The sequence below is a fragment of the Prionailurus bengalensis genome, chromosome D1 (assembly GCF_016509475.1).
Source record: "Prionailurus bengalensis isolate Pbe53 chromosome D1, Fcat_Pben_1.1_paternal_pri, whole genome shotgun sequence".
NCBI classification, from domain to species: Eukaryota; Metazoa; Chordata; class Mammalia; order Carnivora; family Felidae; genus Prionailurus; species Prionailurus bengalensis.
Genome location: NC_057346.1, coordinates 65,286,777 through 65,301,042, shown reverse-complemented (window position 1 = coordinate 65,301,042; position 14,266 = coordinate 65,286,777). Strand labels below are relative to the sequence as shown.

The 14,266-nt window shown below is 42.1% G+C and overlaps 1 protein-coding gene across 2 annotated transcripts; it reads left to right on the top strand.

Annotated features, from left to right (window-relative positions):
• NLRP10 (NLR family pyrin domain containing 10) lies at positions 1–4,442 on the top strand. 2 transcript variants are annotated; one of them, XM_043580559.1, is made up of 3 exons: positions 1–449; positions 2,319–3,967; positions 4,432–4,442. In XM_043580559.1, the coding sequence occupies exons 1-2, from the start codon at positions 167–169 to the stop codon at positions 3,953–3,955; spliced, it is 1,920 nt and encodes a 639-aa protein (XP_043436494.1). In that variant the 5' UTR covers positions 1–166; the 3' UTR covers positions 3,956–3,967; positions 4,432–4,442. The 2 variants fall into 2 exon arrangements, with proteins under 2 accessions (XP_043436494.1, XP_043436493.1); XM_043580558.1 differs by lacking the exon at positions 4,432–4,442 and having other exon boundaries at positions 2,319–4,371.
• Positions 4,443–14,266: the final 9,824 nt, after the last annotated feature.

Sequence of the window (14,266 nt, the reverse complement as noted above, 5' to 3'; positions counted from 1 at the left end):
CTCTCTCTCCTCTCTCCTTGGCCTGGGCTCAGCAGCTTGCTAAACACCCAGAAAGGAGAGTGGCTGAGGTGCCTGCAGACTGCTTTTCCCTCAGTGCTCACCTCTCTTCCCCTCTCCCTTGCTTCTCCAGGTCACCGGTCTCAACTAGACCCTTCCCCCCTACACCATGGCCCTGGCCCACAGCCCCCGAGAGGCATTGATCTGGGTTTTGAGTGACCTTGAGGAGAAAAGCTTCAAGCTATTCAAGTTCCACTTACGGGACAGAAGCCTGCTTGAGAGGCAGCCGCAGCTGGCTCGGGGGGAGCTGGAGGACCTGAGCCGGGTGGACCTGGCTTATTTGCTGATTTCCCTGTATGGAGCACAGGAGGCCGCAAAGGTGGTGCTCAGGATCCTGAAGGTCATGAACCTGTTGGAACTAGTGGACCAGCTCAGCCACATCTGTCTGAATGGTGAGTGCAGGAGGGGATGACAGGAGGTCAGGGTAGCCCCAGGACTATGTATGTAAGCAATGTATCATGGGAATGATACCCCCATGACATTTCCAGAGACTCCCACAGCCTGTGATTTATGCTGTCTCTTACTCTTGCCCTCTGTCCATGTCTAGGAGCACCAGTGCCCAGGGTCCTGGTGGTCTCCAGCCCAAGGCTCTGACAGCCTGAGCCAAGGGTGGGGATTTATTTACAGAAAGATTACTATTATCTTGTGGCCATAATGCCCCCACCTCCTGCCTCCAGTCGTAGTGCCACAGAAAAGAAGAGGAGAGAAGGACTTAGAGATTGGGGAAGATGTTGGTGAAGGGGATTCCGCTAAGCAGCAGAAATGGCATCAGGTGGTGGGGGTCTGACCTTGCCTTAGCTGCTGTCCTAGCAGGCAGCTCAGGCTATTTCCCACAGAGGACAGTCTGCTTCTGAGTCCTTCTCTCTCAAGGAACTGATGGATTGATGCCGCCCTAGAGTGCAGGATGGGCATGGAGACCAGAAGTTCTCCTGTCCCTTCTCATGGGGTGCTGGGGTGGTGGTGCCTGTGCTCCACCCATAGACCCCTTTCACACCTGAGACCTCTTCTGGCACAAAGTCATGGCTTCTGCTCAGAAGCTGGTTTATCTTGAGCACCTGGTTTAATTACCAAAAATAGGTTTCTATTATTTCACTATCTTCCAGCTTCCCTTCCCTTTCTCCCCTCTCTGTCCTTATCATTTCAATTTTAAAAAAGTTTTTTTTAAATTTTTTTTTCAACATGTATTTATTTTTGGGACAGAGAGAGACAGAGCATGAACGGGGGAGGGGCAGAGAGAGAGGGAGACACAGAATCGGAAACAGGCTCCAGACTCTGAGCCATCAGCCCAGAGCCTGACGCGGGGCTTGAACTCACGGACCGCGAGATCGTGACCTGGCTGAAGTTGGATGCTTAACCGACTGCGCCACCCAGGCGCCCCTTAAAAAAGTTTTTAATTGTTTTTTTAAAGTTTATTTATTTATTTTGAGAGAGAGAGAGAGAGAGAGAGAGATAGAGAGAGAGAGAACAAGGGGAGGCAGAGAACCCCAAGCAGGCTCCGCACTGTCAGTACAGAGCCCACACAGGGCTCAGTCCCACAAATCGTGAGATCATGACCTGAGCCAAGTCAAGAGTCAGATGCTTAACAAACTGAGCCACCCAGGTGGCCCTGTCTTCACCATTTGAAATGAGGATGTTTCATTGGAACACTCAGTCACATACACAGAGACTTTTACACATATACATATTCTTACAAACACCTACTTGCAGATGCACACTGACATGCCTTCTTCACACAAAAATACACAAGCTTTTGGGGTGCCTGGGTGGCTCAGTCAGTTATGCATCCAACTTCAGCTCAGGTCATGATCTCACAGTTCGTGGGTTCAAGCCCCACATCGGGCTCAGAGCCTGGAGCCTGCTTCAGATTCTGTGTCTCCCTCTCTCTCTGCCCCTACCCTGCTCGTGCTCTCTCTGTCTCAAAAATAAGTAAACATTAAAAAATACATAAGCTTTCATAGGCATACTCTCATGGGCATGTGTGGATACAGTCACTCATACCCCACAGATACCCACACACACAAAACACACCCTTGCACACTCATATGGGTGTACACATGCACACCAGGCATGTAAATGTGTGCAGGTACACACACATACACATCTGTAGCAGTCACTCTCCTTGTGGCTGGAAGTATAAACTTCAGGAAGATAGAGGTTAGCATACAAAATGAAACTAGAGATCAGGATCTAGAGTGTGAACGGCCCTCTTGGTCCTTCTTTATCTCCATGTCACCCGCTAACACCCCATGTGTCTGGCTCAGATTACAGAGAAATATACCGAGAGCATGTGCGCGGCCTGGAGGAGAGGCAAGAGGGGGGACCCTGCGGCAGCCACAGCCAGCTGCTCCTCGTGGCCAGGCCTAGCCCGGAGAGCCCAGAATCGTCTGCCCTCCCCGTTCTGGAGCAAGAGCTGGACTCTGTGTCGCTGCAGGCTCTGTTTGATCCAGGAGAAAGGCCTTACCAAGCCCCGCCCACAGTGGTACTACAGGGGTCTGCTGGCACTGGAAAGACAACACTGGCCAGAAAAATGGTGCTGGACTGGGCCACTGGCACCCTTTACCAAGGCCAGTTTGATTATGTCTTTTATGTCAGCTGCAGAGAAGTGGTCCTGTTGCAGGAGGGCAGACTACACCAGCTCCTCTTCTGGTGTTGTGGGGACAACCAGGCACCTGTGGACGAGATGTTGAGGGAGCCAGAGCGGCTGCTGTTCATCCTGGACGGCTTTGATGAGCTGCAGAGGCCCTTTGCAAAGGGCTTGAAGAGGCTGAGTCCGAGCTCTATGGGGGAAATCCTGCACTCTCTAATTAGGAGAGAGGTGCTTTCCACGTCTTCACTTCTTATCACCACCCGGCCCCTGGCTTTGCCGAATCTGAAGCCCTTGCTGAAACAGTCGCATCATATTCACATCCTAGGCTTTTCTGAGGATGAGAGGAGGAGGTATTTCAGCTCCTATTTCACGGATGAGGAGCAAGCCAGAAATGCCTTTGACATTGTACAAGGGAATGATGTTCTCTACAAATCATGTCAGATTCCAGGCATCTGTTGGGTGGTCTGCTCCTGGTTGAAGGGGCAGATGGAGAAGGGCAGGGAGATCTCAGAGACTCCCAGTAATGACACAGACATCTTCATGGCCTATGTCTCTACCTTCCTGCCGCCCAGTGACAATGGAGGCGGCTCTGAGCTTACCCGGCACAGGGTCCTGAGGGGTCTGTGCTCCTTAGCAGCTGAGGGGATCCAGCACCAGAGGTTCATGTTTGAAGAAGCTGACCTCAGGAAGCACAATTTAGATGGGACCAGGCTTGCTGCTTTCCTGAGCAGCATGGATTACCAAGAGGGATTTGACATCAAGAAGTTCTATACCTTCCGCCACATTAGCTTCCAGGAATTTTTTTATGCCATGTCCTACCTGGTGAAAGAGGACCAGAGTCAGCTGGGGAAAGAGTCCCACAGAAAAGTAAACAGCCTTCTGGATGAAGAGGGGCAGGCAGGGAACGAGGAGATGACCCTCAGTACACGGTTTTTATTGGACATATCGAGAAAAGAGACCTCCTCGAACTTTGAGCTAAAGTTCTCCCTCAAAATTTCTCCCTCGGTACAGCAGGATCTGAAGCATTTTAAAGAAAAATTGGAATCTATAAAATGTAACAGGGCCTGGGATTTGGAATTATCTCTGTATAAGTCTAAAATAAAGAATCTGGTAAAGGGCGTTCAGATGAGCGATGTATCGTTTAAGATGGAACATTCAAATAAAAAGAAATCCCATGGCAAGAACTCATTTTCTGTCAAAACCAGCTTGAGCAATGGATGGAAAGAAAAGCAAAAATGTCCTTGTGACAATAATATAGCAAAGGCTCAAGAGAAGTCTTCTAATGGAAAAGGCAGAGAGGCAGAGGAATGAACGACGTGGAGGGTAGGAGCAGCATTTATCTGGGAAGCAGATAGAACTGAAGGGTTGGGAAGGTGGTGGGGGTAGGGACCGGAGGATAGGGGAAGACAGGGTGTAAAAAGGAATGGACAGATGAGAGATTACACTAATGGGTACTAGGAGTGGAAAAGCAGAGAAACAAATCGAAAATAACATTGGATAATAGGGGATCAGAAAACTTGGAACATAAGATGTGGGGAAAGTCCATGTGGAATGAGTTCCCAGGAACAACCACATTTACCATCAATGGCTCAAAATCAGTTATTTAAAATCCCCTCCTCCTAGAGGCTGTTTATAACCTCCTATACCGTAGAGTTTCAGTAACCCCTCTTATGTGTCAATGTGATTTGACTCTTTGTATAAAATAAACTTCTAAATATAATAAACTATGGATTGTGCTTATTCTATAAAATGGGATAATGTGAAACATATCATATCAACATTTAAAGGAAATAGTGTACTGTGTCATACTGGAATATCCCTTTGACTTTGTATTTGTGATCAATTGCTGCTTAAATAGTAGCTCCCCATCTTTCTAGAAACTTCTAGAGTTTCCATGTTGGAAATAAGCCATATCTGTTACAGATCTTTGGTCTTGGAAGGTCTACTGTGACTTGACTTACCTTTGTACTAATACCATGTCACTTGTCCTCATTGGTGCCATTACCTCCCTTTAATTTTTGTAAAGACCAGTCAGTTCTAAGCGGTAACTCATAATCTCTTTTTCTTCTTTGGCTCCCTCTGTATAGAAAAGAAGAAGAATCAAAGGAATTCCAGATGTAGTTCGTGACTCATTTCTTAGATGAGGAAATTAAAGTTCAGTTAGGGGCCCTGTCAATTTCTGGGGTTCCTCAGAGACATCTCTTAGTTCCCATACCTCAGTCAACAGTGTAGAGGCACCTGAGGACCTTGTGCCTAAGCACTGCAAACCTACCCCCACCCCAGCTGTTGCTGCTGGTATCAGCACAGCTGAGGATGTCGGTGCTGCCTTGGACAATCAGTGCCCCATAGAAAGGTTATAGATACCCCTCGTTTTGCTTTTTACACATTTTTATTACTGTCATGACTCCTCACAAATTGATTCCATGTGTACCAATTCCAGTAATCTGCTGGACATGCCCAGACGTCTCAATCCAAGGGAACTCAGCCTTGGATGGTCAACTTGGGACATCATAACACTAATTATTATTAATTCTTTTTCACACAGGAAGGTTGGTGGCTCCACATTTGATAATTAAATAGATAGCATACTGAACACCTAGATTCAGAGTATGTGTAACAAACCTTATGTGTGTGCATGTACTTATTTGAAGAGTAATTTGTACTACGTTCCTACAGAGGCTGGTTGGCATCCAGTGAGAAAGGCTGTGTTGTCCCCTACAGAGCTTAGATGTTCACAGAGACCAACTCCCGAATGCCATACAGAATTTGGGCACAATGAAACAGGTGCTTAGCTACACTGCTGGATTTTCATGGGGCCAAGGAGGCCTGCTTCAAAAAACGTGGATCTAAAAACCACTGAGGTTTAAACATATTAGGATTCACGTTCAATCCAAACTAGCTTAAGCAAAAATTAAATGACCCACTGTATTTACTTTTTAAAAAGTAATGATTTCTAGTTTTAGGTATGTCAGGCTCTTTTTAAACAATGACATCAAGATTTCACTCTCTCTCTCTTGTCTGTTGCTCTTTTTATAGTCACCCTTTCTTCTTATTTCAGAGAGTGGCTCTTAGGTGTCGGAGAAAATGGCCATAAGAGCCATTTCTCTTATGGTCTGCTTAAACCATCCTTACAGTCAATGACCCTAAAGGAACAGAATCGTCTTTACCAACAGGTCTAGCAGAGAAGTTGGAAGAGGTTTCTGACCTGACTCTAGATATGTACCAAGCCTTGAACAATCACTGTGGTCTGGAAGATGAACTTCTCTGACTGGATAGCCCTAAGTCTCATGGTCTAGGCCACACCCCCATGGCTAAGTAAGAAAGGATCAGCACTTCCTGAAATGCATGGAATGGGAGAGTAGCTCCCCAAAGGAAAGGATTCTGAACAGACAGAACAATATGTCACACAGACTTCACACAAATACAAGTGTGTCTGATGGTCTGGGATTCCCTGAGGGGGCTGTGTAAGAGGGAGATGCAATGAAATCCCTGTGCATAGAAGTCTGAAAGAAAGGGTCCACTGGGCTTCAGGACTTGATGGTCAAAGGGAGGAGTGATTCCAGGTACAGAGAGGGGCTGGCCTTACCTGGTGCTTACTTAGCCTCCCTCTGGGGAGTGGGAGGTGCCAACCATGGGAAAGAGAAGGCTGTGGTCAAAGGGAAGAGCTCTGTCCCTAGGGAACAGCCATGGGGACCCCCTCTGAAGGGGTGGGGTTCAAGAGTGGCAGGAGGAGGAAGGTAGTGAGACAAAATACAAGATGCCCAGTTACATTTGAATTTCAGATAAACTATATATATATTTTTTTTTGCGTGGGACACACTTATACTAAAAGTTTACTTGTTTATCTGAAATTCAAACTTAACTGAGCATTATATATTTTTATTTGCTCAATCTGGCAATCCTTAGTGGAGGAGGGTGGTGGGGGAGCAGGCAGCAGCCATAAGCCACATGAAGTAATATATCAGCTGCTATAGCTCCAAATAGTCTTGAAAATTTTACCATATTTCTCCCCATCTCTGGGATTCTTAAAATGAAACCCACATTTTTTGTAGAACCCACAAACTGGTGGGGTTCCTATAGCAAGTTAAAAATGTGAATATTCTTGGGAATATTTGGAGAACATTTGCCAGGGAAAGACTGAATTTATTTTAGCAAATATGTGGCGATTTTGAGATTGGATCAATGTCCAAATCCATTTTTGTCACTGTTGTCATTGACTATGCCTTCTTAGACAAGTTAGAATTTCCTTTTCCCTTTTTGGAACATTGGCAGAAATGCAACTCCCTCCACACACACACACACACACACAGACACACAAAACAAACCAAAATAATCTACCCCGCAAACAACCCCCCCCCAAACACCACACAAAACAACAAATCAAAACAACCAAACAAAGCAAAACACCCTTCTGAGTTCATAACAGACTCAGAAAGATGATAATCTCTATGTTTCACACTGCCCATTCCCCACTTTTAGCCCCCAATGGATTTTTTTTTTCCAATTTAGTTAACATACAGTGTAATCACCCAGTGATTGATCACTTACATATCACACCCAGGGCACTTACATATGACACTTACATATGATATGTAAGTGCCCTCCTTAATGCCTGTCACCCATTTAACCTCCCCTCCCATCAACCCTCAGTTTGTTCTCTGTATTTTTTTTAAAATTTATTTTAGAGAGAGCATATGCAAGTGGTGGGGGCAGAGAGGGAGAGGGAGAGAGAATCCCAAGCAGGTTCCACACTCGGTGTGGAGACCAATGTAGGGCTCCATCCCACGACCCTGAGATCATGACCTGAGCAGACGCTCAACTGACTGAGCCACCCATGTGCCCCAGTAAAGGTGGTTAAAGATAAATTTATTTTAAATTTAATTTTATTGTTTCCCTCTTCTGATTTGCTTCTATTCAATGTTGATTTTTTAAAAATATAATTTATTGTCAAGTTAGTTAACATATAGTGTATACAGGGTGCTCTTGGCTTCAGGAGTAGATTCCCATGATTCATTGTTTAAATTTAACACCAGTGCTCATCCCAACAAGTGCTCTCTTTAATGCCCATCATCCATTTTTCCCTCTCCCTCACGCCCCCATCAACCCTCAGTTTGTTCTCCATATTCAAGAGTCTTATGGTTTGCTTCCCTCTGTTTCAAACTATTTTTCCCCTTCCCTTCCCCCATGGTCTTCTGTTAAGTTTCTCAAGTTCCATATGAGTGAAAACATATGATACCTGTATTGCTCTGGCTGACTTATTTCACTTAGCATAGTACTCTTCAGTTCTGCCCACGTTGTTGCAAATGGCAAGATTTCATTCTTATTGCCAAGTAGTATTCAATTGTATATCTAAACCACGTCTTCTTTATTCATTCACCAGTTATGGACATTTGGGTTCTTTCTGTAATTTGGCTATTGTTGAAAGTGCTGCTATAAACATTGGGGTATATGTGCCCCTATGAATCAGCACTCCTATATCCTTTGGATAAATTCCTAGTAGCGCTATTGCTGGGTTGTAGGGTAGTTCTATTTTTAATTTTTTGAGGAAACTCCACACTGTTCTCCAGAGTGGCTGCACCAGTTGGCATTCCCACTAATAGTACAAGAGGGTTCCCCTTTCTCCACATCCTCACCAACATCTGTTGTTTCCTGAGTTGTTAACGTTAGCCACTCTGACCTGTGAGGTGGTATCTCAATGCGGTTTTGATTTGTATTTCCCTGATGATGAGCGATGTTGAGCATCTTTTCATGTGTCTGTTGGCAATCTGGGTGTTTTCTTTGGAAAAGTGTCTATTAATGTCTTCTGCCCATTTCTTCGCTGGATTATTTTTAGAGTATTGAGTTTAGTAAGTTTTTTTAAATATATTTTAAATGCTAACTTTTTATCTGATATGTCATTTGCACATATCTTTTCCCATTCTGTTGGTTGCCTTTTAGTTTTGTTGATTGTTTCCTTTGCTGTGCAGAAGCTTTTTATCTGGATGAGGTCCCAATAGTTCACCTTTGCTTTTATTTCTCTTGCCTTCAGAGACGTGTTAAGTAATAAGTTGCTGCAGCTGAGGTCAAAGAGGTGGTTGCCTGTTTTTTCCTCCAGGGTTTTGATGGTTTCCTGTCTCACATTTAGGTCTCTTATCCATTTTGAATTTATTTTTGTGTATTGTGTAAGAAAGTGGTCCAGGTTCATTCTTCTGCATGTTGTTGTCCAGTTCTCCCAGCACCATTTGCTAAAGAGTATGTCTTTTTTCCCATTGGATATTCTTTCCAGCTTTGTCAAGGGTTAGTTGGCCATACTTTTGTGGGTCCAATTCTGGGTTCTCTATTCTATTCCTTTGGTCTATGTGTCTGTTTTTGTGCCAATACCACATTGTCTTGATTACAGCTTTATAGTGAAGACGAAAGTCTGGGATTGTGATGCCTCCCACTTTGGTTTTCTTTTTCAACATTACTTTGGCTATTCAGGGTCTTTGGTGGTTCCATACAAATTTTAGGATTGTTTGTTCTAGCTCTGAGAAAAATGCCAGTGCCATTTTGATTGGGATTGCATTGAATGTGTAGATTGCTTTGGGTAGAATTGACATTTTAACAATATTTGTTCTTCCAATCCATTAGAGTGGAATGTTTTTCCATTTCTTTGTGTCTTCTTCAACTTCTTTCATAGGTTTTCTATAGTTTTCAGCATACAGATCTTTTACCTCTTTGGTTAGGTTTATTCCTCGGTTTTTTATGGTTCTTGTTGCAATTGTAAATGGGATCAATTTCTTGCTTTCTCTTTCTGTTGCTTCATATTGGTGTATAGAAATGCAACCAATTTCTGTACATTGATTTTTTATCCTGAAACTTTGCTGAATTCATGTATCAGTTCTAGCAGCTTTTTGGTGGAGTCTTTCGGGTTTTCCATGTAGAGTATCATGTCATCTGTGAAGAGTGAAAGTTTGACTTTTTCTTTGCCAATTGGATGCCTTTTATTTCATTTTGTTCTCTGATTGCTGAGGCTAGGACTTCCAACACTATGTTAAACAACAGTGGTGAGAATGGACATTCCTGTCCTGTTCTTGATCTCAGGGAGAAAGCTCTCAGTTTTTCCCATTGAGGATGATATTAGCTGTAGGCTTTTCATATATGGTTTTTATGATGTTAAAGTATGTTCCTTCTATGCTGACTTTCTTGAGGGTTTTTTAAAGAAAGATGCTATATTTTGTCAAATGCTTTTTCTGTATCTATTGACAAGATCATGTGGTTCTTATCCTTTCTTCTATTAATGTGATGTATCACATTGATTGATTTGTGAATACTGAACCAGCCCTGCAGCCCAGGAATGAATCCCACTTGATCATGGTGAATAATTCTTTTAATATACTGTTGAATTCAATTTTCTAGTATGTTGTTGAGAATTTTTGCGTCCATTTTCATCAGGGATATTGACCTGTAATTCTTTTTAGTGGGATCTCTGTCTGATTTGGGAATGAAGATAATGCTGGCTTTATAGAGTCCAGAAGCTTTCCTTCCATTTCTATTTTTTGGAACAGCTTGAGAAGGATAGGTATTAATTCTGCTTTAAATGTCTGGTAGAACTCCTCTGGGAAGCCATTTGCCCCAGGACTCTTATTTGTTTGGAGATGTTTGGTAACTGATTCCATTTCTTCGCTGGGCATGGGTCTGTTCAAACGTTCCATTTCTTTCCATTTGAATTTTGATAGTGCACGGGTGTCTAGAAATTTTTCCATTTCTTCCAGGTTGTCCAGATTGTTGGCACATAATTTTTCATAGTTTCATTATTCTCTAATAATTGTTTGTATTCCTGTGGTGTTGGTTGTGAGCTTTCCTCTTTCATTTGTGATTTTATCTATTTAGATTCTCTCTCTTTTCTTTTTGAGAAGTCTGGCTAGGGGGTTATTAATTTTGTTTATTCTTTCAAAAATCAGCTCTTAGATTCATTGATCTGTTCTACTGGTTTTTGTTTTTTTTGTTTTTTGTTTTGTTTTTGGATTCTATATTGCTAATTTATGTTCTAATCTTTATTAGTTCTCTTCTGCTGGCTTTGGGGTTTCTTTGCTGCTCTGCTTCTAGTTCCTTTAGGTGTGAGGTCAGGTTTTGTATTTGGGATTTTTATTGTTTCTTGAGATAGGCCTGGATTGCAATGTATTCGCTTCTTAGGATGACCTTTGCTGCATCCCAAGGGTTTGGACTGTCATGTTTTCATTTTCATTTGCTTCCATTTATATATTTTTAAAATTTATTCTTTAATTGACTGGTTGACCCATTCATTCTTTAGTAGGATGTTCTTTATCTTCCATGCCTTTGGAGGTTTGCCAAATTTTTTCTTGTGGTTGATTTCAAGTTTCATATCATTGTGACCTGAAAATATGAATGGTATGATTTCAATTCTTTTATATTTATAGAGGGCTGTTTTGTGACACAGTACGTGATCTATCTTGGAGAATGTTCCATGTGCACTTGAGAAGAATGTGTATTCTGCCACTTTAGGATGAAAAGTTCTGAATATATCTGTCAAGTCCATCCAGTCCAGTGTAATATTCAAGGCCTTTGTTTCTTTATTGATTTTCTGCCTAGATGATCTGTCCATTTTTGTAAGTGGAGTATTAAAGTCCCCTGCAATTACCGTATTCTTATCATTAAGATTGCTTATGTTTGTGACTAAATGATTTCTATATTTGGGTTGTTTCAAGTTGGGGGCATAAACACTTACAATTGTTAGCTCTTCTTGATGTATAGACCCCATAATTATGATATAATGCCCTTCTTCATCTCTTGTTACGGTCTTTAGTTTAAAATCGAGTTTGTCTCATATAAGTATGACTACTCTAGCTTTCTTTTGACTTCCAGTAGCATGATAGATGGTTCTCCAACCCCTCACTTTCAATCTGAAGGCATTCTCAGGTCTAAAATGAGTCTTTTGGGGTGCCTGGGTGTCTCAGTTGGTTGAACGTCTAACTTTGGCTCAGGTCATGATCTTGTGGCTCATGAGTTTGAGCCCCATGTCGGGCTCTGTGCTGATAGCTTGGAGCCTGGAACCTGCTTCAGATCCTGCTTCAGACTCCCTCTCTCTGCCCTATGCTTGTGCTCTCTTCCAAAAATAAATAAACATTAAAAAAAATTTTTTTAATAAAATGAGTCTTTTGTAGACAGCATATAGATGGGTCTTTTTTTTTTAATCCATTCTGATACCCTATGTCTTTTGATTGGGGCATTTAGTCCATTTACATTCAGAATTATTTTTGAAAGATATGGATTTAGTGTAATTGTGTTATCTGTAGGTTTCATGCTGTAGGTGATGTCTCTGATCCTTTGTAGTCTTTGCAGCGTTCCACTCACAGAGTCCCCCTTAGGATCTATTGCAGGGCTGGTTTAGTGGTCAAGAACTTCTTCAGTTTTTGTTTGTCTGGGAGTCTTTATCTCTCCTTGTATTCAGAATGACAGCCTTGCTGGATAAAAGATTCTTGGCTGTATATTGTTCTCTGTATTTAAGAGTCTTTTCTGGTTTGCCTCCCTCTTTGTTTTTATCTTATTTTTCCTTCCCTTTCCCTATATTCATCTGCTGAGTTCTCAAAATCCACATATGAGTGAAATCATATGATATCTGTCTTTCTCTAACTTATTTTACTTAACATAATACCTTCCAGTTCCATCTACATTGTTGCAAATGGCAAGATTTCATTCTTTTTTTATTGCCTAGTAGTATTCTATTATATATGTATACTACATCTTCTTAATCCATCCATCAGTTGATGGGAATTTGGGCTCTTTCCATAATTTATCTATTGTTGATAGTGCTGCTATAAACATTGGGGTGCATGTGCCTCTTTGAATCAGCACTTTTGTATTTTTTGGATAAATACCTAGTGGTACAATTGCTGGGCCATAGAGTAGTTCTATTTTTAATTTTTAATTTTTTGAGAAACCTCCATACTTTTTCCCAGAGTGGAATTTTGCACTCACTATTGGTAGGAATGCAAACTGGTGCAGCACAGATTTTCTTTACCATGGAGAAGGTGACTGGGGCATCCATACTGTCAGACTCAGCCTGCTGAGAGAGAGGATGGTTAATCTCAAGAAGGCGCCTTCATTAGTAGGATGTGTAACTATTCACTCTTTGACTTTTTTTAAATAATCTTTTCCCCTTCACTCCTAGACTTGGGAACTAGACCACAAAATGTGTGAACTCTTTGAAGTGATTCATTTATAGACTTCTCTTGCCCTGTTTCTAGTTATTTTCTATACTTCCTTCATCAAGATTTGAAATCTTGTCTTCTTTACCCACAACATCCATGTCCTTCAGGACACTCAATTCATCCTCTGCAATATTTCTTGTTTTACTCATCCATTCCATCCTATTTATACTTCCTTCCAGCCTGTCTTGCAAAACACGTGTGTGCATGCACACACACACACACACACACACAACCCCAACAACAAATGGAATTGATTGGGTTTCTTTGTATTCATGCAATAATTGCAATGAGACAGTGTGTCTTTGCATATGTATAGGGGCATTTGAGTGTTGGCTCACCATTACTCATTGGCCTCCTTCCTCTACCAACAATACCTTTATTTCTCCTGGGGAATTTTTTCATTAAACTTTTTCAGGTGTGCACACTTGGGGTAGATGCTATCCTCAGCTATGGGGTAGGGACCATAAAGTGCATATTTGGCAGCATTTTCCACCCTCATTAGTCACATTGTCTGGTTCATGGTCTCTCATGTAATTCTACTATAGTGAATGATATGGGGTGGGGGGTTCTTGGATTCGTTTTTGTGAATGAAAGCCTTTCCCCACAGAATAACTGGTATGTTTCCCATGGGACACAGATTGGAGAGGATGTATCTCTGTATTGGCAGCCTTGTTGTCTCTCAGAAGGGAGAGCTTCCTTGAGAATGGAACCTACCCTAGGAAAGCAGAGATGAGAAACAGAGAAAGGGAACCCAGAGTCTGTTCACCTCATCTGAGTATAGGATAAAGTCAAGCCTGAGGATTCATTCATCCCTACATTTTGCTGAGACTGAGCCAATGGTCTCATTGCTGTAGGCTGAACTCTGAGTCCCTAGGTTCTTATATATACCTTGTGAGATTGATAACAGTATCTTAATTTCAGCAGAAAAGTAATAGGGCCAGAGAAGTTACATATTTTCTCAGTCATACAGCTAGTCTAGATGTTTTCTCTTCAAGTTAAAAAGCACCAACTATAAAGTAACCTGAATGACTATCCCCCCACCCCCCAATTTCAGTGTTTTCATACTTCTACTGGAAAATATATTTAAAATTTTGGTAATGATATCCAGGCTTTCCACACAGTAACTTCAACCTACTTGTCTTAACATGTTCCGATCACTGCAGATATTGTCCATACTATGCAATCAGTCTAGATAACCCTGCCTTTGTTCATAGCTCCATCCCTTCCTCTCTTCCTCAATCTGTTTACTAACATTCACTCAGCCTCTGCTTTCATTCTTTAATGGGGGGGTGGGGAGGTCCTGGTGGAATTGGGTCTCTGGAGTGAAGAGATGTTTTTCTCTATAGGGCTCTGAAGGAGTGTTGTTTCAAGTTTATATAGCTGAGCTTTTTATGTCCATAGGGAAAAGTCTATATAAATTGAGTATAAGTTC

Coding starts and splice junctions, on each gene's coding strand:
- NLRP10 (XM_043580559.1), top strand. CDS start 167: ATGGCCCTGGCCCACAGCCCCCGAGAGGCATTGATCTGGGTTTTGAGT. Junction 450..2,318: donor CAGCCACATCTGTCTGAATG/GTGAGTGCAGGA, acceptor TGTCTGGCTCAG/ATTACAGAGAAATATACCGA.